This window comes from Gadus chalcogrammus, chromosome 21 (genome assembly GCF_026213295.1).
Source record: "Gadus chalcogrammus isolate NIFS_2021 chromosome 21, NIFS_Gcha_1.0, whole genome shotgun sequence".
NCBI lineage: Eukaryota > Metazoa > Chordata > Actinopteri > Gadiformes > Gadidae > Gadus > Gadus chalcogrammus.
Genome location: NC_079432.1, coordinates 9,708,932 through 9,733,466, shown reverse-complemented (window position 1 = coordinate 9,733,466; position 24,535 = coordinate 9,708,932). Strand labels below are relative to the sequence as shown.

Here is a 24,535-nt window from a genome sequence, read left to right as displayed (position 1 = left end):
GTGTGTGTGGGTGTGTGTGGCTGTGTTTGTGTGTGAGTTTGCATAGTGACGTCTTCTGGAAACACCTGAACCTTAAAATCTCTCTCTCTCTCTCTCTCTCTCTCTCTCTCTCTCTCTCTCTCTCTCTCTCGCTCTCTCTCTCTCTCTGTCTCCCTCTCTCTCTCTCTCGTCTCCTATTGGTTAAACCCTGCGTTTTCTCCGCCTTCCTTGTTACGTTCGGTAGGCGTCGTACATTTTTTCATCTCTACGAGTTGTAAGAACATTCACACGGAGCTGCAGCTTGGGATCCGCATCAAAGGTTTGTCCATACCACTGTCGACATTTCTTCAGAAAGAATATTTAATCGATTAAGATATCTATTTGGTTATAGACTAGCAAAGCATTTGATTTCAAGTGTGATGCCAGATCCCATCACATCTGCATTCTACATCCGTTACCAGTGGTTGAATGAGCTACGTTAGGTAACGCTAGCACCTAATGTGTCTTTAAGCGACCGAGAACGATGCCGTTTTAACCAAAGGGTCGGGTTATTCATTACGTGTTCAGAGTTGACTGCTACCGACTAGTCGGATGACCGAAACTTGCCTACGGCGGCGATGACGCGACACTGCTTTCTCGATCAATACACACTCATAGTGCCGTAGTGCTAACTCTCTTTTTATTTCCCATTAACCAGAAAACGTTCAGATTAACTAGGCCTTGATAAACGTGATGTCTTCGAAGCGCCCATCGACATTGTAAAGCTATACTATAAATAAGCCTAACGTTATCGTTCCTCAACTTGTCATTTGGACCGGCTCCAGTGTTGTTCGTCGAGATCATCCTGCTAGTGATGTCTTTAATCCATCGACAGCGCGTTAGGTGTGGTTGCAAAGTAAGCCACGGTAGGCCTACTGCAATACTGATTTTAAGATTTATTTTCCCTGTGTTACCAGATCAAAGCGGAGAGCTCACGCACACACTGTCACGCACCCTGTCAGTTACAATCACACCTCCCTCCTCCTCCAGTGGCCCCACGTAAAGCCTGAGTCTCAGGGACCAAACCAAGCCAAGCGACCAAGAGCTTGCACACACATACACACACACACACACACACACACACCCACACCCATCATGGATAACGCACCCGTGGTCGATAAAGCGGATATGATGATGAAGGCCAGGATGGCCGAGCAGGCCGAGCGGTATGATGACATGGCCGCGGCAATGAAGTACGTGACGGAGAAAGGCGAGGAGCTCACCTGCGACGAGCGCAACCTGCTCTCGGTCGCCTACAAGAACGTGGTGGGCGCGAAGAGGTCAGCGTGGCGGATCGTCCACGCCATCGAGGCGAAGACCGAGGTTAGCGAGAAGGAGTTGGTCGCGGCATACCGGTTGAAGATCGAGGCGGAGCTACGCAAAACCTCCAACATTGTGCTGGTGAGTAAATTTAATATTTTTTATTATATAGGTCATTAAGAAACTACTGGCCAACTTCTATTATCTGTATTTCATTTATTGACAAATATCATTATTATAATTTGAGACATTGGTCCCCACTGTATTCGCAGAGGAGGGTACAGATTTAGCCACTCCGGGGCCCTATACTCCCATCATGTAACTCCTTGACACACAAGTGCTTATTATTCACCAACTGGGTTTGCACAGGGCTAGTGCTTTGAGGTGGGTGGATTGAGCCAAATTCTCCCTCTTAATTTCCACTACAGCCTGTGACAGTTGCAAGAACAGTCCTGTGGTAGAACCCACCACAGCAGGATGTAGTTGCAAAATAGCAGGATATATTGCAACTCGCAATAATTTCAAATCAAAACCTTTTCTATTTGCACCTTAATGGCCGTGTTAGAGGTTGTTCACTAGCTTCGAAGCCCTTTCTACATCTACCTTCATGGCATGCTAGAGACCAGGTCGTTCACTAGCTTTGAAGCCCCTTCTACATTCATGGGCATGCGAGAGACTAGGTCTTTCACAAGCTTGGTTTGATACTCAAAATCCTTCCAGGTGGTTTTCGTGGCTGTGGTCCATGGGAGTTCTGAACGGTAGCCAACCATCTGCAAAATTGTGGTACCTGGCCAGATGGAAAATGGTGGCTGGTGGCAGGGTTTCCTCAGGGATGATCAGGGTTGTTAGCCTTGTTGCTTGCTGTTTGGTTTTGGCGTTTCCATTTAGCCTCTTTGTACAAGGGTTCTTGGTGTAGTGGCTAGCACTAGGCACTAGCCTTGCCCCTTGTGGGACAAAAACCTTTTCTGACTGTACCCCGGAAATGAAGGCAACAAAAATCTCACCAAAGGTTAGTAGGTAAAGGAATAGCCCAGCAAGGGCCAACTGTTAAGGATCTGGCGGTTTGAAATGAAAGTGTTTGGGTAATTGCTCTGGTATAACGAGTACATGGATTGGTGGTGAAATCTGGTTGTAGTGTAGTGGCAGCAGAGAGGGAGGTTTTCTAGGTTAAATAAGGCAGAGCAGCAGAAGAACTGGGCCATGGGGCGGTTGGGAGGCTGGCTGGCTTCAAGCCACGTGGATTAATTATCTCTGCTCTCTAACACCATTTCCATTATTTGGCAGTGTGTGTGTGGAGGCATACTTTAAAATCTATTTTTACATAGCTGCGGCAGGAGAAATCAACCCTTTTTTTTTATACAAGGAAATGAATAGAGGTTGCAGTGACATCGTTGTCTGATCCAAGATTTACCGTTAGAATGCATTATTTGTTTTGCGTATTTCGTTACAGGAACACTATTGAAATCGGCTTACTGTTGTTCCCCATAAGATGATCTAGCGGCCCCAGTAAAAGATTTACCACTGGTTTCTGAGCAGTGGTAACGGAAGTGTCTTCACAGAGCCTCTGTGCTATTGAATATCAAAGTCGCCGGTCGGGAAGGCATTTGAAGAGAATAAGGCTGTGATTCTTTTAAAAATAGACGGTGTACTTTGCGCACAGCGAAGCTGGAGGCCAGCCTGGTGCTTGCTGTTGCGGAGCGTGATGTGCACGTGGATGTTGCCGGAGCCCACCACAGTAGCAGTGGTGTTGTTTGGGGGGGTGGGGTGGGGGGGCAAGGGGCCAGTATCCAGCTGGAAAGTCCCCTGGTAAAGAGGAGCTGGAGGCAGTGTGTGATATGTGCTTTCTGCCTGCTCTTTTGTTGAAGAATTGGGGGGTGGGGTGGGGTTGAGGAGAGAGAACCTGCTCCGACTAACAGTTGGTCGCTCCCTCTCCCTAGGTGTGCGGGGGGTTATGTAAATGTATGGGATACATGTTCATAAATTCAGTTAGTTTCTTTCTTCTTGCTCTAAATCCTCCTGCCGGGAAAGGTGAAGGAGAGAGTGGGTAGCCAGGTGGGCGGGCCTTACAAAGCCATTTGAGAGAACCGGTTAAGCTGTCAGTAAAGGTTGAAACCAGTTTGAGGTCCTCTTTGAGGTCTGGAGAAAGCCCTTGCAATTGCAGTATTATGCAATTTACGAACTGGGCGTCACTGGTGCCATTTTCGCCATGCATACGAATCAAAAGCAATGCACAATTAGGGACGTGTTTCGCATCACCCAGCAGTGATCGTTCCGCCAGATAGGGGCATGGCTCAGCTTCCACCACAGACTTGCTCTCTCTAGAGATTGAGAAGGCCACTTGAATATGTGCAGTTCACCAACGAGCAGGAACATCTCGCAGCTAGATTAGTCAGTTTCCTGTATTCTTATCAAGGGATACTCCCCTCATCCATTGGAGGCAAGGTTAAACAACCTATAATAAAGCTTCACTTCACAAAAATATAAAGGTAGTTTACTGGCAATATTTGCCATTTCTCTTCCCTGAAATCAAATTTTAGTTATACCCGAGTCTACAGTCAAATTTTAAAGCAACAGAACAATGTTAATAACTCAAAGGGCAAACATGGCCATGAAGATGATTCATGTATTAGTCAGAATCCCTGCATGGTTCACATGACAACTCGTTCATGTGAAAGCTTATGTCGCAGTTCAGTCTCATTGGAAACCGGGTGCGGTTTCCTTTTTGGTGAATGCAGCCTGTCATTTAACGGGACATTTTTAAAGAGGAACACAAAACAGATCGGTGCTGTGCAAATACAGCAAATGATTTTCTCACCACTACCTGTCTTGCCAAGGAATTCCTATTGCGAGCAGCAGCTTGCCAGGGAAGAGGCCCTAGGCAGCTCGTCCTTCTGGTTGGATTGGTTCTGGGTTGGTTCTGGCCCAGATCCTCACTACACACTACCTCCACAGGAGCCACTAATGCTGCTTCAAACCAGCCTTCTCTACGGCTGCTCAAGCCTAGGCCAGTCCTTGCCCCAAGTGAACTATGATTGTGTTGGCTGGCATGCATGTGGAGGAACGTGTATGGACACGCACATAACTGCTTGTTAAGTGGAAGTTTCTATACAGCAGAAGCTCTGGATTTAAGAGGATTTAATTTTTAAGCATGCCAAGTACCAACAAGCATAATTTCCTTTCAGAGACTGCCCACTACAACCACAGTTTCTGCAATCACTGTCTGCCATTGGGAGCTGAAAACGTTCTTGTATGGTACAAGAATGGGCATCAATATTCAGTTCAGGGGAAGTAAACCGAATACAGGACGTACATTAGTTCTGACTATTATCTATTCTCGCGTGTACCTTTTTATAGGATCGGGAGGGGTGGGGGTGCTGCGGGCGGAGGAAGAAGAGATGTTTATGCGTGGCTGTGTTGTACAGCTCTGCTTCATGTTCGTTTGGGGGTCTTCATGCTTTGGGTGTCAAGGAGTCAGGCGCTGATATTGGGGAGTCATGGGGCTGATGATGGGGAGGCATGGCGCTGATATTGGGGAGTCAGGCGCTGATATTGGGGAGTCATGGGGCTGATGATGGGGAGTCATGGGGCTGATGATGGGGAGTCATGGGGCTGATGATGGGGAGTCATGGGGCTGATATTGGGGAGTCATGGGGCTGATAATGGGGGAGTCATGGGGCTGATATTGGGGAGTCATGGGGCTGATAATGGGGAGTCATGGGGCTGATAATGGGGAGTCAGGGGCTGATAATGGGGAGTCATGGGGCTGATAATGGGGGAGTCATGGGGCTGATGATGGGGAGTCATGGGGCTGATGATGGGGAGTCATGGGGCTGATGATGGGGAGTCATGGGGCTGATGATGGGGAGTCATGGGGCTGATGATGGGGAGTCATGGGGCTGATAATGGGGGAGTCATGGGGCTGATAATGGGGAGTCATGGGGCTGATGATGGGGAGTCAGGGGCCGGAACCACCCAGAGCTACGGGTTGGAATGCAACGTCTAGAGGGAGAAGGGGGTGGTTTGGGTCATAAATGCTGTAGTAGTGTTTGTTTGAATTCCCTGGACACCAGATGGGTGTTGTTTGTCGTGTTGGAACAAAACCAGTTGCCAGTAAATCCCAAAAGAATTTCCGAGGTTGTAACAGGAAAGCGTTCCGCTTGTGATTCAACACAGCCAGACGGACTCCCTTTACACTAGGTTGTGTAACAGTAAATGTTTTATAAGACATTTACTATCGGTGGGTGTGGTATGCCACAGTAGGCACTGAATCTATAACAGAACTTCCCCAATTCACGTTCCACCATTGCTTCAGCACCATGACATGAAATACATTCCAGGGCTGTGATGACGCGTTGTGGTGTTGGTTGCTATGAGTTTGTGTGTGTTGCGCGGGTGCAGATGGTGGGGGGGTGTTTATGTACACGCGGCTTCAGCAAGCTTTCTGGCCCCAGGTGTGTTTTGGGTGTGAAAGCAAATGCAGCCCCTTCCTGTGAACCCTGGACCCTTCAATCCACCCACCCACCATCAGTGAACACTTCCTGGGCAGTCTGTTAGCTTATCGTGCTTTTACAAATTGTATAGCAGACAGCGTTGTTGAAGACTTCACTCTAATTAGTCAATAACCTTTAAAGGTTATGGGTTATTTCTGAATGACTGCCACACCTGCGACCAGGTGTGGCAAACAAAATGCTCAAGGCGCCTCAGAAGAATGTTACAATTCAGCTGCTTAAGTCAATGAGAAAACAAACGTATATGAAAGTCAAGTACTCCAAGTCTGGCCTGGGCCCGCATCACCACCCTGGTCGTTCATTATAGGCCAATGACGGGAAAGCCAGGGCAAGGTTTATTCCTTACATAAATCCTTCCCCGTCAAATGGCATCAGGGTTAAGCCACGCCTTGATAGTGTTTCCTGCCGCCTGTGTTTCGACTCACGCATGCATCCAGAAACAACAAGCAGGCCAGCTCACCCATCTCGTCCATCTATGGCATAGAATCTAGATGGTATGCACTCTAGCTGCCCCCAGGCCATCTGTCTGCCTAGTAGAGTGCGTTTTGATGCGGAAAAAAGGGGGGGGGGGGGTTGGGTGAGTGAGTGGGGAGAAAGGCTGAGATTACATAACTAAAGTGTTTTTATGGTAGCTTCCCCACTACCTCCACCATCACTAGAAGGGCCAGTAAGAGGGAAGGGATTGGATAACGGTTACTCTCTGTTGTCTCTTTGAGTACCCCAACCACCCAAACAGGAAGTCCTCTTGTTTCCTTTTTAGAAAGAATAGCATCTCTTTCGTTTCTGCTGTGGTGCGTTGGGTTCGCTTTGATTCGTGCAGGAGTGACACGGTTTGGAAGCTGCCCTATTTTGTGCGGCTATTTAAAGTATATGGCACATACTATTGGGTACAACACTTTCTCTTAACTGATTGCTTTCGGTTTGGATTTCTTTTACAATGACATTGATGATTGCCATTACCAGTAGATGATGCATTAGATAGTAGATGGGGCATTTACATTGAATCATTAATTAACTCTTTTATTATACAAAGCAACTTACAATTGGAGGCTGTGAACAGGATAATCAAAGCATTCAATCAAAATTGGGTTAGGTTAATGGGCCTTATTGCCTAGTTTTAGAAATACAACCGGAGAGTAGCCACAGCCTACACAGACATATCTAGGTGTCTAGTGTGTCTGGTGATGGGTCACAGATCCCTCGAGGACACGGTAGGATCTGCTCTGCAGGACCTTCACGGGCCCTCACCACTTCCCTCTCTGGCATTCCTCACAAGACACTCTGCCCCCGGCACCTCTGCCTCTGTAAACTTCCCGCTCTGCTTTCACATTTCACTCGCATTGCAGCAGCAGAACAATCCCTCTGGCCCCACTTCCTGAAGCGCCTCTATTAATGCCCACTGCCGGTCAGAGTGGGAGATTGGAAGCTACTTGAAGCTGCTGTAACACTCCCTCCCTCCCTGTAACGCTCCCTCCCTCTCTGTAACGCTCCCTCCCTCCCTGTAACGCTCCCTCCCTCCCTCCCTCCCTCCCTGCAACGCTCCCTCCCTCTCTGTAACGCTCCCTCCCTCCCTCCCTGTAACGCTCCCTCCCTCCCTCCCTCTCTGTAACGCTCCCTCCCTCCCTCCCTCTCTGTAACGCTCCCTCCCTCCCTCTCTGTAACGCTCCCTCCCTTCCTCCCTCCCTCCCTCCCTGTAACGCTCCCTCCCTCCCTCTCTGTAACGCTCCCTCCCTCCCTCCCTCTCTGTAACGCTCCCTCCCTCCCTCTCTGTAACGCTCCCTCCCTCCCTCTCTGTAACGCTCCCTCCCTCCCTCCCTCCCTCCCTCTCTGTAACGCTCCCTCCCTCCCTCCCTGTAACGCTCCCTCCCTCCCTCCCTCTCTGTAACGCTCCCTCCCTCCCTCTCTGTAACGCTCCCTCCCTCCCTCTCTGTAACGCTCCCTCCCTCCCTCTCTGTAACCCTCCCTCCCTCCCTGTAACACGCCCTCCCCCCTGTTACTTGTCCTCCCTCCCTCTCTGTAACGCACCCTCCCTCCCTCCCTCTCTGTAACGCTCCCTCCCTCCCTCTCTGTAACGCTCCCTCCCTCCCTCCCTCTCTGTAACGCTCCCTCCCTCCCTCTCTGTAACGCTCCCTCCCTCCCTCTCTGTAACCCTCCCTCCCTCCCTCCCTCTCTGTAACGCTCCCTCCCTCTCTGTAACGCTCCCTCCCTCCCTCTCTGTAACCCTCCCTCCCTCCCTCCCTCTCTGTAACGCTCCCTCCCTCTCTGTAACGCTCCCTCCCTCTCTGTAACGCTCCCTCCCTCCCTCCCTCTCTGTAACGCTCCCTCCCTCCCTCCCTCTCTGTAACGCTCCCTCCCTCTCTGTAACGCTCCCTCCCTCCCTCCCTCTCTGTAACGCTCCCTCCCTCCCTCCCTCTCTGTAACGCTCCCTCCCTCTCTGTAACGCTCCCTCCCTCCCTCCCTGTTACGTGTCCTCTCTCCCTCCCTCTCTAACACACCCTCCCTCCCTGCACACTTCCTCCCTCCTGATGTTGTTCAGCCATTTTGAAGTGTTGCATTCACGCACTTGTGAGGGTTCTAAGATAATGCTGTGTGCAAGCATGTGATTGACAGGCAAGATGGATACCCTGAACCAATTGGGGAAGAGATGCCCTGATTGTCAGGTACAAGCCAGGAGCGGTTTAAAATCGACCACGACCTTTGACATTGAGCATGTCACTCCCTAATAGCCGATGGATGGCTATGCCATTTCTAGCAACGTCCGATTCTGTTGTGGTTTAAAAACTTCACTTTTTTAAGCTGGTTCTCAATGCTCTGTGTCTCCCAGGAACTGCTGGACAAATATCTCATCAAACCAACTGCCGACTCTGCCAATGCAGAAAGCCAGGTGTTCTACCTGAAGATGAAGGGCGACTACTTCAGATACCTGGCCGAGGTCGAGTCTGAAGACGCAAAGCAAGGTGAGAGAAATACAGTCCTACTTCCAACGCCAATACACCTTTGACGCCACACCAACAGACTGAACCATTTTTGAGGTCACACGGGGGCCCAATTATTTTGGTCCTTCACTCAATGGCAGAAAAACACTTGGTTTCCCAAAAACAAGTAACTGTGTGCGTGTGTCCCTGCAGAGACGATAAGCCAGTCCCAGGCAGCCTACCAGAGTGCATTGGACATCAGCACTAAGGAAATGACGTCCACCCATCCCATCCGGCTGGGCCTGGCCCTCAACTTCTCCGTCTTCTATTACGAGATCCTCAACGCCCCAGACAAGGCCTGCACCCTGGCCAAAAAGGTGAGGGGCACGTAATCCATGGCTCCAACTAGTTTAAATATAAAGGGGCAGTTGTTGCACAACACTGTTTCTATGAACGTTAATCCCAACGCATGCAGCTGTACATGCACATTCATAGTTGGTCTCTTAAGGCCTATACACGCTCTGGTAACAGCAGCACCTAACCGACTGAACCGGTGGCCTGCAACATCAGCCAGTGCCATGGTTGCAGAGCTGTGACACCTACATGTCGCTCAAATCAAAGGTGGGAAGGCGATGCAGTCGGCCGTGATGGCTAGGAAAAGAGTTGTAGACGGGGGTTGCTTGTATTAGCAAATAGCTGCACGCTAAGTAATGGTAGCGTTTTCTATGTGGTTGACTGAGTGTTGTTTTGTGCCTGGAGGCGTTTGACGATGCCATCACGGAGCTGGACAGCCTGGCCGAGGACACCTATAAGGACAGCACCCTGATCATGCAACTCCTCCGGGACAACCTGACGGTGAGGCTGTTTGTCTGCCGCATGACGCTTATCCACCCAGTAACATTAGCCTCCTGAGGACATCCAGATATTCCCGCTTGCGTTCGCAGTGTGTGTCTGGCTTCGGCTGGGAAGCTATCGATTTCCAAATATGGGAGCAGCCTAACATTGTTGAAAGAACACCATGCAAATAACTTTTCACCCTTCAATTATTGTTTATATTGTGAAATAAACCGTCTTTTTTGCTCCATCGATTACTGCGCTTCCCTCGAGTGCAACAATTGATTGATAAATTCTGCAGAACGTGACCTCTAAAGTTCAGGATGGTCTCACAAGGCTACAGTAACATAGCTGTGATATGAGACGTATACATGTCATACAACAGTGGTGTTCAAGTGCTTATTGTGAAGATGGAATAATTCAGTAAGCTAGTGCACACTTTTATCCAAAGACAGTCAATACAGAGACACATAGGCCCAATCCCATTTCTACCCCTTACCCCTTCCCCTTCCCCTTCCCCTTCCCCCTCCCCCCTGTTTTGAAGGGGTAAGGGGAAGGGGTAAGGGGTAGAAATGGGATTGGGCCATAATGAAGAGGCAGGTTGGGTTGAGGGCAGTACCTTTGGCGCTTTAGCAACCAGGGCTAGCCTAATCCTAACCCTATCCTTGCCTTCACACCCCATATCATAACGTCCTGTGTTTTTGTTGTTTACAGCTATGGACGGCTGACAACACTGACAACACGGCAGAAGAGGGTGAGCCGGCCGAGGGAGAGAACTAAAGCACCCCCTAGCGGTCTCCGTGGAGAACTACAAGAGAAAAATCTTTTTACACTTCTTCATTCCTTATTGTTCCACTTGACATGATAATGGTCCCAAATGTCAGTTGTAGACACCGGCCTCTGCATCTTCAAATTTAAAAGATTTATATTCTGGAAGACTCTTGGCTCTTTTCGTTTTGGGGGGGGGGGGGGGGGGAGTATATATATATATATATATATATATATATATATATATATATATATATATATATATATATATATATATATATATATATATATATATATATATATGTCATGTTTGCCATTCCTGAGTTTTCCGTGTATTTCGGCACTTCCCCTTGCAGTAGATAGTAGTAGTATTAATAGCTTAATCCATAACTGAGAATTATATATTGGTGTGTGTATGTTGAGGTTACTTTGGTGCGCTTTCATGGGAATGTGAACAGTGGAGCGGCAAAACATTGCGTTCTGTGTATAAAACTGACACGTGTACGTGCTTTGTGACTATAGGAACAAACAGGACCCCAACAACATACATTTTATAAACCCCAGTGGTAGCGAATAACGCTCTGCTTTCAGCAAGCGCATTTACAGAGAACGCAGACACTTGAAATTCAGCATGTCCAGAAAATGGGGACCCTTTGAAGATCAAAAAACAAGAGGTGATAGGAGACCAACATGCATGCCTGGTTTTGTTTTTCTCCTGTTTTTATTTAAAGCTGACGTGGAAGCCAGTTACATTAGTGCCATCCCAGTCGTTCAGCTCTGTAGTCATTAAAGGGCTTGTGCACGTGAAACGCTGTTTGGTTCGCCTGGTGATTGGATCCAAATCACTTTTGGTTGTTGGGTTTGTTTTTTGTTTACTTTTTTCTTTTGCTTATATTTGATTGTAGTTCCTCAAGCATTGTGAAAATGTCTCATGTCACACTCATGTAATATGAAATAAAAACATTTTATAAATCATGTGGAATATCTTTCAATCAATGATTTACAGCTCAATAAATTCGAGACCTATCGTTCAACTCTTAACGAAAATAGTAGGGTTCCATGAAGCAAAATCATTCAATTATAATTGTCTGCTGGTGTTAAGAGGGAGTCTGGGACAATGGAGTAGTTTTAGGATCCAACGGTCCGAACGTACATCGGGCAGAACCTTTTTATTATAGCGGCCATGGAGTGGTTAGTCGCTCCTTTTGCCGCCCATATCATTCGGACCCTTGGCTCTAACAACCAGCCTTCTGGCGCCTCATCACAGCGTCTGCCAACTTAACGGCTAAATAAAGAACCGTTGGCATCATAACACAACATTTATCCCCATACTTATTAATTGACTGGTACATCGAGTACATCCCCATGCCAAACCACTCTGTGTCTCAATTTCTTCGAAAAGTGATCATTTACATATTTTTTTTGAGACCGAGTGAATCAGAGAAGGATTCGGACATGAGGGATTAGGATGAGGATCAACTCGGAAATTAAATATAGATCGCCGCAGTCGCGCAGATGTCGCACAGTTTCAAATCACTGTGCTTAAATAGGCCCGGCTACTCTTACGTAAGACTATATACGATTATTTTCTCCATGTCCAGTGATATCGGTGGATAACTGTTTGAAGAAGGCACCGTTTCCATCACTTGCTGTATGTTTTTTCCACCAGTCTCTTTTCCACTAGTTGGCTTCCGGGTGTGTGGGACGTGCGGCTCGTTTTCTCCAGCTCCGCATGCCTCAACACAACAAAGGTTTCCATCACGGCGCTACTATTTCTTACTTTTATGTATGAAGTGTATAGACTCCTCATGGGGGAAAAAAGCTTCATTTTCAATGTATAGATCCAGGGGAAGTCCCATTTCGCCTGTCGTGAGTTTAGATTAGACATTTCCATTCTGTGAGGATTGCCTACCGTTCGCGTTAGTTGAGCTCCGGAAAATATGGAACAACTTTTGTTACTAACAATTTCTGTGGTTTTAACGGCGGGTGCCCGGACACCGCCGGCCATTGACAACTACAGTGAATATAGTGAGTATTCAAGCAAACTGTCAACAACCATGAGGACAAGGAGAATTATCCAATGGGTTGGACGTGTCCATACTTTAGTGCAGGTTTTTCAAGTATTGCCATTGCAGATTTTAAGTATGTTAGACATAATATATGTGATAATATATATAATAATAATAATAATAATAATCTAATGGTATAATTGTTCAAATGAAAGTTATTGCATTAAGTCGCATTATTATAATGATAAAAGATTTGGAGAGAGAGGGAGAGTTTGGGAGAGAATATGCGGGAATGCAAGGCCAAATTCTATTTCTCTCAGCCATAGGCCATGTATTCAAAACCATATTTGCAACCAAGCCTTTGACTGTATGTGTTGGTGTATATTTTGGCATGGAGTGCACTATGGTCTACTGACTGACCACTGTCTGCTATGACAATTCATATATTAAACTCAGTCAGTGGAAACAAATTACATCCCTAGGAGGAGGAGGACGAGGAGGAGGAGGTGGATAACAATAAGCAGTACTTCTATGTTTCCCCTGGCCACAGCCACCCTACGCGCCGTGCTGACAGACTTCGACGTGTTGCCTCTCTCTGGCGTCCAGGCCCACTCAGTCCGCCGCCGCGACACTCGGACACAGACAACAACACACCTGGAGCGGCTCATCAGCTTCAATGCCCTGCACAGGTAGACCGGACAACGCTTGTGTGCAAGAAGGCTGATAACTAGGCTACTACCGGTACTTAGCCACTCCGCATATGCTTGCATCCAAATCGACTTAAAGCAGGTATAAGTGAGGCAACTTGCTCGTGGTAGGTTCCTAAAGGTAAACTGTGTGTGAACATTAGGGTTCAGGGCAAGAAGCTTTCAGATGGAAGTCAAACACCCTAACTACTACACAATACTGCCTTATTACACATGCATTAACGTACTGTCCTACTCATCCACTACAAAGTTGCCTGGACACCAGAGATACTGTCCCATGATCATCAGTGGATCGCACCATTATTGGACTGTACCATTGATACAGACTACCACACCCTTTCTCCAGGCATTTCAAGCTGTACCTGCGGACCAACACAGAGCTCTTCACAGAGGACTTTAAGGTTGTGGTCATCGACAGTGATGGCCAGGAGAAAGGCTATGAGGTCAACAGACAGAACTACTTCACGGGACATGTCATTGGTAAGGATCTGTGTCACTCAGAGGGTTCATCCAATCAGGTGTAACAAGGAGGGGCTTTGAGCAAGACAACTAGCCTTTCCTTATATGCTTGTTTGACGCAGTCGTTGGTGTGTGAATGTAAAGAATTTTAGGCATTCATTGTAAAGCACTTTCAGTGGGGGTTAGAGAATAACAATAGGCCAATGGAACACATTTACACCATTGTTATTTGTCAAAGTGTGCTTGGGAAGAAAAGTGCAATTTAAATGCAGTTCTATAAGTAAGTGAGTATAAAAAATTAGGTAAGTGACGATATGATAGGGCTAGATAATGAACCCCGGACGGAAGTGCTGTATTAGTAATAGGAATAAAGAGATGCAGAAATGAAAATGAAAAATAAAAGCGATATATAAAATATCTATCGACACATTATGAGAAGCAACCATGTGACTGGTTTACTGGGAACAGACCCTCCAGTGTTCAGTCTGTCAACATCTCACAAAGGGTTGGCTTAGCAAGCTATCCTGAAATGATAGCGGCACTGGAAATGACATTAGCGGACCTGCGCTGCCCTATTAACCCAGAGGCGTTCCACTTTCAGGGGAGGAGAACTCTCGGGTCCAGGCCCATATGGATGGAGATGAGTTCTCAGCCCGCATTATGACCCACGACGCAGAATACAACCTGGAGGTACCACTTGACCTGCACCACACCACCACACATTTTTATAGTCATGTGGTAGCATATTATACAGTGTATATATTTATATATATATGTATTATGTGTAGCAGTGGTTCTCAAACTAATTTTACGAATGTACCCCTAAGATATTTTTTCAGCCAGGTACCCCTATCACCAGCAAAAAAAAAAAGTGTAAAAAAGATAATTGTATAGGTTCTGCAGCGTTTAGATTTATTAACCACTTCATAACCAATATTAAATCTAAAATGATTTAAAAAAAAATACCCCTGCCCCCTGCAATCCTCATAATCTTTGTACCTATACCCCCGTTTGAGAATAATAATTATCCAAATAAAACTGAAACACTGGTATTTGGTGTAGTATTTGCATACTTCCAGGCTTTTGGGTGTTTTTGTGAGACTGCGCCAACTATTGATGCTATAATATTGTGGCAGGACAACAAAGTGTAGCGGCTGTAGTGGTGCAGGCTCCCCGCCTAAAGGTACTCGATTCTATCCCAGGAAGCGCTGTACTATCATCCAATTATTATCTCCTCCCTAATCGTTTACTCTCATCCTGTCTTCTCCCTTGCTCCTCTCCTCGCTCATCTCCCCTCCCTCCTCCCTCCTCTCCTCCCCTCTCTCCTTTCCCCCCCCCCCATCTCCCCTCTCGCTCTCAGCCTCTGTGGAGGTTCACCAGAGCGCCTCCAGACGGCCGTCTGCTGGTGTATCGCTCGGAGGACATCAGGAATATCAGCCGGCTGGCCCGGCCCAACGTCTGCGGCTACGTGCACCCCGACCCCGGGCACCTGCTGCCTGACGACATGGGGGCGACCCTGGGGGCCAAGCAGGAAGAGGGTACTGACGGTTTTTGACTTCTCTCGTTTCTTTCAGGAAGGATAATAACAACACAACGTCGATTATGTATGAAGAAACTTTAGACCTCATGTTTAGGTTTATCTAATTGATAGGGTGACGGGTGGTCTAGAGGTTAGGCGGTTTGACTCCCAGCTGAAAGGTTATAGATTCAATCTGCTATCATGTCCTCAGTCTACCTGTGTAGGCAACCTTGAGCCAGACCCCTGCTATTCCTGCTCATGAATAACATGTTTCTAAAAACCTATATTACTTTTACTGTCTGTTATTTGACTTGATACTTAATGGTTAAGCTCCTTGAGAAAGCCAAGGAATTTCTGTCGACGTCGTATAAAATCACCCGCTTTACGACGCTTTGGGATTAGCTAATACTGATCAACCCGGTCATTGTGTAATCTCTGATGACCCCTTGTGACCGGCAGAGGCCGGCGGCAGAGAGAAAAGGCAGGTGTACGACCACACGAAGAACACCTGTCCCCTGCTGTTGGTGGCTGACCACCGGTTCTTCGAGAACATGGGCCGCAGTGAGGAGAGCACCACCCTCAACTACCTGGTCAGCCTCACACGCCTGGTCTCACACACACCTGTCAGATAAACAAATCTGTTACACCACCCTGTACTAACTGGTCAGCTAGACAGACACCTGGTCTAACACATAGTCCCACATCCACCTCAGATACACACACACCACAACACACACACACACACACACACACACACACACACACACACACACACACACACACACACACACACACACACACACACACACACACACACACACACACACACACACACACACACACACAAATCCAAAACAGGAAAACCACTTGTGAGCAAAATATCATATATCTTGTTTAAACCCCTCTCTCTGTCCCATCTCTGTCTCCTCTACCCTCTGGAACTGGTATAGATCGAGCTTATTGATCGGGTGGATGACATCTACAGGAACACATCCTGGGACGAAGAGTTCAAAGGTTATGGCGTTCAGATTCAACAGGTGATGATCCTCTTAAGTACATTCCATTAATAATAACTTAATAACCATAGCATAGATCCTGTTAAATGTGTCTACTAAACTAAAATACAATGGCACTGTTGTTGTACCAAAGGGCAGGATGGATAGACCTAGGTAATGGCTATTTATCTGTCCCTGTTCCAGATTATCATCGAGAAGGCTCACACCTCAGTCCCCAATGGAGGGGCCCACTTCAACATGAAAGGCAGCCCAACGACTGGCAAGGGCGTCTGGGACGTCAAGAGACTGCTGGAGGTAAGACACCAACTACCAAGGCCACCTTCAAACCAACAGATCGATTGATGTTGAGATGGACAGATAGGTGGATGTAGAGATGAGATAGTTGGATGAACATGTGATAGATGGATGTAGAGATGGGAGATAGAGCGATGAACATGTGATAGATGGATGGAGAGATGAGAGATAGAGCGATGAACATGCGATAGATGGATGGAGAGATGAGAGATAGAGGGATGAACATGTGATAGATGGATGGAGAGATGGGAGATAGAGCGATGAACATGCGATAGATGGATGGAGAGATGAGAGATAGAGGGATGAACATGTAATAGATGGATGTAGAGGTGAGAGATAGAGAGATGTGAGAGATGAACAAAATGAATTTGAAGAAATAGATTATCATCTCCTGGAGGTAAAGCACAAACTCGGCCCTGACTTACTACAAAAGGATGGACGGGTAGATAGGCAGAATGTCAAGAAATAACCGTTTTGCCGTTTTGAGAGATATGTACTTAAGTTAGCAGCTAGCCCATCTAGCACTGGCCAGTACCTTCTCGTAATACCACTTTGAACCTCAAGAGGTCACCGTCACTGCAGCGTCCAGTCTGCCCACAGTTCAACATGGGAGGATGAGAGTAGTGCTGCCCACGGCTGCACTACCTAAATAGCTGCACCCTATTGGTTTGAAGGGTGTGGGACTAATTCAGACAAATCTTACAGACTGCTCCTTTAAAGATAGATGATTCAGTTTAGTTCCTGGGGCTGAAGCCTATGCTGTGTGTGTGCTTGTTGGTCCTAACAGCAGTTCAGTCAGGACATAGCGGAAAAGGCCTCCCAGGTGTGTCTGGCTCACCTGTTCACCTACCAGGACTTTGACGAGGGCACCCTGGGCCTGGCCTACGTCGCCCCCGCTAAGACTGGCGTTCCTGGAGGACTGTGCTCCGAGAGTAAGACCCAGCTGTTTCTGATCCAGTGTGGATTTAAGTTATATTATACTGTAGGTATGTAGGTGGGTATAGGCAGTGGTGTAGCAGTGTAATACTTAGTATTTTTATCTGTACTTTAACTGTGATTTATAACTGTTAAGCACTTGCTCTACAGCTATTATTAATTAATAGTAGTAACACATTTGTATTATTATTTATGATTTAATAAAGATGATTTATTTCAATATTCTTGTTAAATTATTATTATTGATGATTTAATAATAATGATTCATTATAACCATGGTCTTAAATGTTCCTGTGTGTGTTTCTCTATCAGAATGCCCACCGTCTCCGTCCAGTGGGCACAAAGCGATCTACCTCAACACTGGACTGACCAGCACCAAGAACTATGGGAAAACCATCCTCACCAAGGTAGGCGGGGAGGACAACCCATCCAGCCACCGTCCTCCCTCGGCGAGGCCCAGTAGTGACGTTGTCCCCAACCCCCTCCCGGCAGGAGGCGGACCTGGTGACCACCCACGAGCTGGGCCATAACTTCGGGGCGGAACACGACCAGGACAACACCCCAGAGGGATGCGCCCCAAGTGAGGACCAGGGGGGGAAGTACGTCATGTACCCCATCGCCGTCAGTGGAGACCACGTCAACAACAAGGTACGCACCTCAATATAGATATGCTTTTTATGGACATTTCTTATTCATATTTTCATACTTCTGAGATTTCCTATCATTGGCAAATCGTCAGAATGCATTTGTTTCAAAAGCAGTGTTGATATTTTGTAGTTGTGGTGACAGCAGTGGTTGGGATTGGATGGTGGTGTGTGTGTCAAGGCAGTTAAATCCATAAATATGCCCCATCAATCAAAGTCCATTGGTCATTAACGGCTCCAACATTCACCCAGTCTCGTCCTGATATCCTGTTTTACTTTGAGATGCATTCTTCAAGTTTATTCTCTCTGTCTTTAAAGGCTTGAGTTGAATTGTTATCCCGCTGTTGTATCAGAGGAGTGACCTTGTGTCTCCCCAGCTGTTCTCCGAGTGCAGCAGGCGGTCCATCGTGAAGCGTCTGAGGCTGAGGGCGCCGACCTGCTTCAAGGAGCGCAACAGCAACGTCTGCGGGAACTCCCGGGTGGAGCAGGGCGAGGAGTGCGACCCCGGCCTGCTACACATCAACAAGGATCACTGCTGCACCTCCGAATGCAAACTGAGGCCCACTGCCCAGTGCAGGTGAGCCAGGCAGCATGATGAGCACAGGAACTGTCCAGTGATGGTGGCTTGCGGAGGAGCTCTTTATAGATGCAATGCACTGGGTTCGATTCCAGGTGGTAACGAGTTTATCTGCTTCTTCTTCCAAGCCTCCAAGTTTGTGTGGATATTTACCAGGGGTTGCAGCAGTTTTCTCTATCATTCAAGAGTCATGCAGGCTTAACCTATTAGAGAAATTAATTGGCAAAGTCCAAACTCCTGCAGAGATCAAGCAGATCAACTGTGTTTCTTGCTGTGTAGTGACAGGAACAGCGCCTGCTGCAATGACTGTCACTTTGAAGTGGAGGGCAAGGTTTGCCAGGAACCCATCGACGCCACATGCAAGGGAAACTCCACCTGCACAGGTTGGTTCCCTGGTTATCCTGACCACCAGCGTTAGCTAGCTGTTCTAATGATGAGTGTATTATCAATGTACCATTTCTAAGTTTGTACCAACTGCCCTTGTCCATTTGGCGCATGTGAGCACTTTTCACTGCAGGAACATCCATTCAATGGCCTAATTAGCTGTCGTCCTGGGCTAGTCTTCAACTTCCTGTCTCTTGTTTCCTGACCACAGGGAACAGCAGCGAGTGTCCCCCGCCGGAGAACGCTCCGGACAAGACGTTGTGTCTGGACAACGGAGAGTGTGCGGACGGGCAGTGTGTTCCCTTCTGCGAGGCGGTGCTCAGCCTGCAGTCCTGCGCCTGTAACGGTACTACGCCCCCTCCTCTCCGGGGAACAGAACAGCCCCACCCAGGTTGAGCTAGCTAGAACTTATAGAGCACGGCATTTACAACTGCAGGGGTTAAGGAGGTGGTGCTCAGAATGGTCGCACCCAGGGTGTTGTGAGTGGATGGAATACTCTTCAAGTTGTTGTACCTATTGTGTGTGTTAACTTTGATGTAAAGTGTGTATGTTTATAGCCGGAGCAATTTATGGCCCTTACTAAGATGATGATTTCTACAGTTCCTGTAGGAAACACACGTCGTCGGTGTTCACTATTTGGTATCATGTGAAATCAAATCTCACTATTCAGTGGAGTGGTTTAGGCTCCTTTGGGAATAGAGTTGGGCATGAAGCTGGCCTCTTCTTCTCTCCCCCAGAAACCAACTCTTCCTGTAAGACGTGTTGTCGGAATCTGCGGGGAGTGTGCGCCCCCTACCAGGACAAAACCGGCAGTTTCCAGTTCCTGCGTAAAGGGAAACCATGCACCGTGGGATTCTGTGACGGAGCGGTAAGATACGTCTTGTGTCAGAGTATATAAAATGATCAGGGTTAAAGCTTTAGATTTAGTTTGACATTTCTTGTCTAGCTTAGTATTTTACATTTATATTTCAGGCATTTTATCCAAAGCGACTTGCAATAAGTACATTTCTCAGAAGAAGGTGAAACAATATATTGCTTTTGGTACAATAAGTATGTTCATAGTACCAAGTGTCAAGCACTAACAATCGCTACGTTAATAAGATGCTACACAACCAAGTACTATAACTAAGTACGACATAGAATAAGTGCGTACATTAAGTGCAATGATGTACAACAAATAAGTAGGAAGGGTGGAATGGGGGAGTCTAGGTGAACTCTGAACTGGTGAGTCTTGAGTCTTTCGCAGAAGCTGGTGAGCAATGATTTAAAAAAACAAAATTCTGAATAAAAAGAAATGTGCTGCAAGGCAGGATATTCTTTTTCAGAAGTCATTGTGAAGCAGAAAATGTTTAAGATTAGTTATGTTAACGATTACATTTAATACATTATAATTCCACACGTCTACTTGCGTTTCTTTATCCCAATTATGATAGGGGAGGACTGTGATTGGTTGTCATTATTCAGGGTGATCCGTGATCGGTTAGAGCTTCTTCGAGTGGTCTCTTCTCTGTGCTGTTTTCCAGGGGAAGTGTATGAAGCAGGTACAGGACGTGATCGAGCGTCTGTGGGACTTCATCGACAAGCTGGACATCAACACGTTTGGCAAGTTCCTGGCGGACAACATCGTGGGCTCGGTGGTGGGCTTCTCCCTCATCTTCTGGGTCCCTCTCAGCATCCTGGTCCACTGTGTGGTGAGTGGGGACTAAGAATCCGGCCTCGACCTGGTTCGTTGTAATTTTCAAGATGCTTTTATACAAAGGGGCCGATGGTAATTCGAGATTCATGTCATTAAAGAAAAGGAGGAGTGTTGGGGAATCTTGCTCATGGAGGCCTTGATGTAGGTTATGGATATCAGGGAATCAAACCCAAGCTGACCTTCAGGCTAAGAGTCGGAACATCCTAACTATTATACTATCCTGTAAACCGTTCTTCCATATGTATTAGTGGTCCTTGTCTTGGAAAGATTAACCATCTTCTGTCTATTATTGACCCTCTTTGTTCTCATGATTTAGTACCTTGATTTTCCGGGGTGTTTCTTGTTGTCCTTGAGAGGTTCTTAGGGTGAGGTCGGTGTTGATGAGGTCCTGTGAAGCCTTTTGAGACCTTCATTGTGATTAAGGGCAATGCCAATACCTGACACTAAAGAATTCCCTTTCACGGGCGCTCTTCCTGACTGCGGCATCGTGTTCCTCCCTAGGACAAGAAGCTCGACCGGCAGTTTGAGCAGAACACCAAGACCATGTTCTTCCCCAGTGTGAGTATGATCTTCCGTTCTTCTTAACCTTTGACCTTTGGACCGAAGCAGTTTGTCCTGACCACCTGACCCCGCTGTGTCTCCAGAACGCAGAGCTCCTGAGCAGCCTGGAGCCGGCCACCATGCAGTTCTTCAAACCCCTTCACCCCTCCTCCGGATACCGCTTCTACCCTCCCTCGGGACCCCTACAGACCAGCACCCCCCCCTTTTCAAGCCCCGCCCTTTTCCTGCCTCCCAGCCAATCGCACCCTCAGTCGCTCTCCGGCCCTGGACTAGCCCCGTTGGACAGCCCCAACGTCATGGCAACCATCCAGGAAGACCCGTCTCTGGACCCCCACCTGGAGCAGGATGTGCTGGAGAAGGCCTTCTCTAGGGGGGTGGGGGGGCACATGGGGGCGGCCCGCTCGTTTGAGGACCTGACGGGGCACGCCCTGGCCGGACGCAGCGACAAGGCCCAGTCCTTCAGGCTGCAGCGGCAGAGACGCATCAACAGCAAGGAGACCGAGTGCTGAGGCAGAGAGCTGGGGCACCTGGGAAAACGGTTCTTTGGGAATAGTGTTAAGGAGTCCATACACGTTGTTATTTTATTTTTTTCACGGTTCATTTGGACGGCAGAGATTGTAACGCCAAATTGTCAACGTGGGAGGATTTTTATCTATTTTCTTATTTTTCTATTTAGAAAAAAAAGAACAATCGCACATTTGAATCAATTAACATTCAGACCCTGTAACCAGTGTTAATATTTTATAATCCCAATCCGGTATCAGACATATGGTCCAATTTTATTGGATTTCACCAGTGTCACAGAAATGGTTTTCTATAAAATTTTATAACACGTTACATACGCATAAGAAATGACATAGTGGAAATCAAAGCCATATATCTTAATCTAGCAAGTGAATAGAATCCCAGTGTGTTAGTGTGAGCCCTTGGTAGCACAGATTTACACATAAAGCCATATGCCTATAATTATGCCCATTAAGCTGGGTTAAAAGGCATACCGCTTGGTTCGTTTTAACAGAAGCCTGGTCAGCATTACAGAGAGAATCAGTTCGCTAGACATGCATGAATACCAAAGAAAGGATTTTGAGGATACAACTGACTAAGCTTTATTTTGAAGGAAAAATCACAGGAATTCCTACTGTCTTCATAATGTTATCCGTGGTACCATTGTCAGGTTCAATTAATCTGTGTTCCCTTTGTGGTACTATTTAGTAATTTAGCAGATGCTTCAATCCTGATCATCTTACTTAGTTTTGACACATGTTTCTAAGTGTATAGGGGGTAAGGCATCAAGGTGGACATTAGGGTTTAAACCCAGAGACCTTCTGCTTGGAAGCCACAATCCTAACCACAAGCTAATCCTGCCACGTTTTGGGATTGTTTAAAGAGGCTAAGAATTGTATGTGGCTGCACTACAATACTAAAAGCATTTGAATGCTTCAAACTACTTCTTTAAGGCCATATCGCGAACACTACGCTATGGAGAAGTTGGCTGTTAGCACTTTTCACACTTTATTATTATTTTTGTAGTATTTTAATTGTACTCATACTGATAAATATGGTTTACACATTGTGGGCAAATTGTAAATGTTGTGTTCACATGTCATGTTACATGATGACATGTCTTAAGGTCTGTTCATATGATAAAGCCTACGAGTCATTTATTCACCTCCATGCGGTCTTTGACAATACTTTGTGACAGTCCCCTTGTTGTTGTGATGCGGGTCAGAGTGCTATTATACCAACCACCACAGGTCATTGGAGTGATAAAAGCTGTTAGCATAGTAATGTCTGTCCTTGACTGTGATGGCTGCCATTTGTTATCTTCTCATTCCCCTGCCCTGACCCACCAATGTAGCTGTAACCTTGTGGTTTTCAACACATGATCTTATGGTTTGATGTATTTTATCCTAATCTTTCAGTCATCGAGTATAGAACTCTAAATTGGTGGCAGGGGTTGTCATATCGTAAACAACTTTTTTTTCTGCAATATTCTTTTTAATAAATCGGATGTGGTTGTATGTTAGTGTATAGTATTTGTGTGTCAATAGGGAAAATTATAAGCATCAAGAACATTTTTTGGTTGTATAGGAGAAGGTTGAATAATCTCCTGATGCAAGCTTCCACTAAATAGCTCATCTATATATTCAAAACTGCACTACACTCTACAATGGTAAGGATTGGTTGTGCCATTGAAGGATGGAAATATCTGGATATATCAGCCTATTTTCAGATAACTTGGGCTCTGGTGCTGATGCAAACATACATTTTCAAATTGGTCTAGCTTTGAGTCATCTCTGCAGCCTTGATCTGCAAAACGGGCTGCAATGTCAATGTATTTCCTCTAAAGTGCTTGTTTTTGCCATTGACCGGCTCAGATTATTATTATATGTTTCTGAAAACTTTATGGAAAGGATTATTTTGCCTAGAGCGGTGGTACCCAACCTTTGAGGAGTTGTACCACAAATTTGTTATTAAGACTTTCCGCAGACAACCTCATATGCAAACCGTAAAACAAGATAAATACACATGCAGTGGCTGAGCAAAGAGTGCCAACGCCCTCTTTACCCACAATTAATACTGCAAGGCCATGGCCAGGGGGAAAAAGTCAACAGCGCTTTTCTCCTATTTGGTCTAATTAGCAACACAAATTACCCCAGAACATCAATGGAAAGAATTACAATGGAAAACATGATGTAATGCACTGTGAGACAATAGGAAGCTACCATGGAAGCTATTGGGCAAAAAGCCATGTACCAATGGAAATGAATGGGATTCTTTAAAAAATCAAATACAATTGTAGGTGCAACAAATTATATTATCCTTGGGTGTGTCTAATCAGTACCACCTAGTAGAACAGTTCTGCATTGGTTTGGTGTGTTTGGGTGACATACCATGGAAGCTATTGAGCAAAAAACAATTTTCCATAGGAAATGAATGGGGTTCTTTAAAAAATCAAATAAAATTGTAAGTGCAACAAATTATATTATCCATGGGTGTGTCTAATCAGTAGGACCTAGTAGAACAGCTCTGCATTGGTTTGGGGTTTTTGTCTCCCATACCATGGAAGCTATTGAGCAAAAAGCCATTTCGCATTGGAAATTAATGCCGTAATTTATTGAAGGTCCCTCTGTGAAAAGCAAGTGGGTGTCCCTTTGGTGGTCCGCAATGCCTGACTGAAAGCACGACAGCAACCGCTGATGAACCCGAATTGAATATGCGCATATCTGTCAAATATCCATCAACAAACTAACTTAACCAAGGTAGGAGTAATTGCTTTTCTAATATTGATTAATTGGTGTGAGAAGGTGGGGCGACATGGAAGGTGAGTTCCCAGCTCTATTTACAACTTACAGTGTTGTTTTGCGCGCCACAGCAGGACCAGTCGTCGGCTCAACACTGCCACCGACCGTCTGTTGAGAGAGAGGCA

General features: G+C 46.5%; 2 protein-coding genes across 2 annotated transcripts; both read left to right on the top strand.

Moving 5' to 3' along the window:
- The first annotated feature begins 209 nt into the window (after positions 1–209).
- On the top strand, positions 210–10,504 carry LOC130374655 (14-3-3 protein beta/alpha-like). The gene is made up of 6 exons (XM_056581584.1): positions 210–298; positions 936–1,419; positions 8,611–8,743; positions 8,915–9,078; positions 9,461–9,556; positions 10,250–10,504. Exons 2-6 carry the CDS (start codon positions 1,114–1,116, stop codon positions 10,313–10,315), a joined length of 765 nt encoding a protein of 254 aa, XP_056437559.1. The 5' UTR covers positions 210–298; positions 936–1,113; the 3' UTR covers positions 10,316–10,504.
- A 51-nt stretch (positions 10,505–10,555) lies between these two features.
- Positions 10,556–23,191, top strand: adam17b (ADAM metallopeptidase domain 17b). The gene is made up of 18 exons (XM_056581480.1): positions 10,556–12,331; positions 12,863–13,001; positions 13,366–13,499; positions 14,080–14,168; positions 14,839–15,016; positions 15,457–15,587; positions 15,948–16,034; positions 16,197–16,307; positions 17,095–17,239; positions 17,556–17,650; positions 17,736–17,891; positions 18,265–18,464; positions 18,744–18,847; positions 19,060–19,194; positions 19,586–19,716; positions 20,372–20,539; positions 21,046–21,102; positions 21,189–23,191. Exons 1-18 carry the CDS (start codon positions 12,244–12,246, stop codon positions 21,612–21,614), a joined length of 2,574 nt encoding a protein of 857 aa, XP_056437455.1. The 5' UTR covers positions 10,556–12,243; the 3' UTR covers positions 21,615–23,191.
- The last annotated feature ends 1,344 nt before the right edge of the window (positions 23,192–24,535 follow it).

Bases quoted from the DNA above. Each gene is read 5' to 3' on its own strand.
- LOC130374655 (XM_056581584.1), top strand. From the start codon at position 1,114: ATGGATAACGCACCCGTGGTCGATAAAGCGGATATGATGATGAAGGCC. The intron at 1,420-8,610 runs GTGAGTAAATTT...TGTGTCTCCCAG, and splicing joins AAACCTCCAACATTGTGCTG to GAACTGCTGGACAAATATCT. The intron at 8,744-8,914 runs GTGAGAGAAATA...GTGTCCCTGCAG, and splicing joins GTCTGAAGACGCAAAGCAAG to AGACGATAAGCCAGTCCCAG.
- adam17b (XM_056581480.1), top strand. From the start codon at position 12,244: ATGGAACAACTTTTGTTACTAACAATTTCTGTGGTTTTAACGGCGGGT. The intron at 13,500-14,079 runs GTAAGGATCTGT...TTCCACTTTCAG, and splicing joins CTTCACGGGACATGTCATTG to GGGAGGAGAACTCTCGGGTC. The intron at 17,240-17,555 runs GTAAGACCCAGC...TTTCTCTATCAG, and splicing joins TGGAGGACTGTGCTCCGAGA to AATGCCCACCGTCTCCGTCC.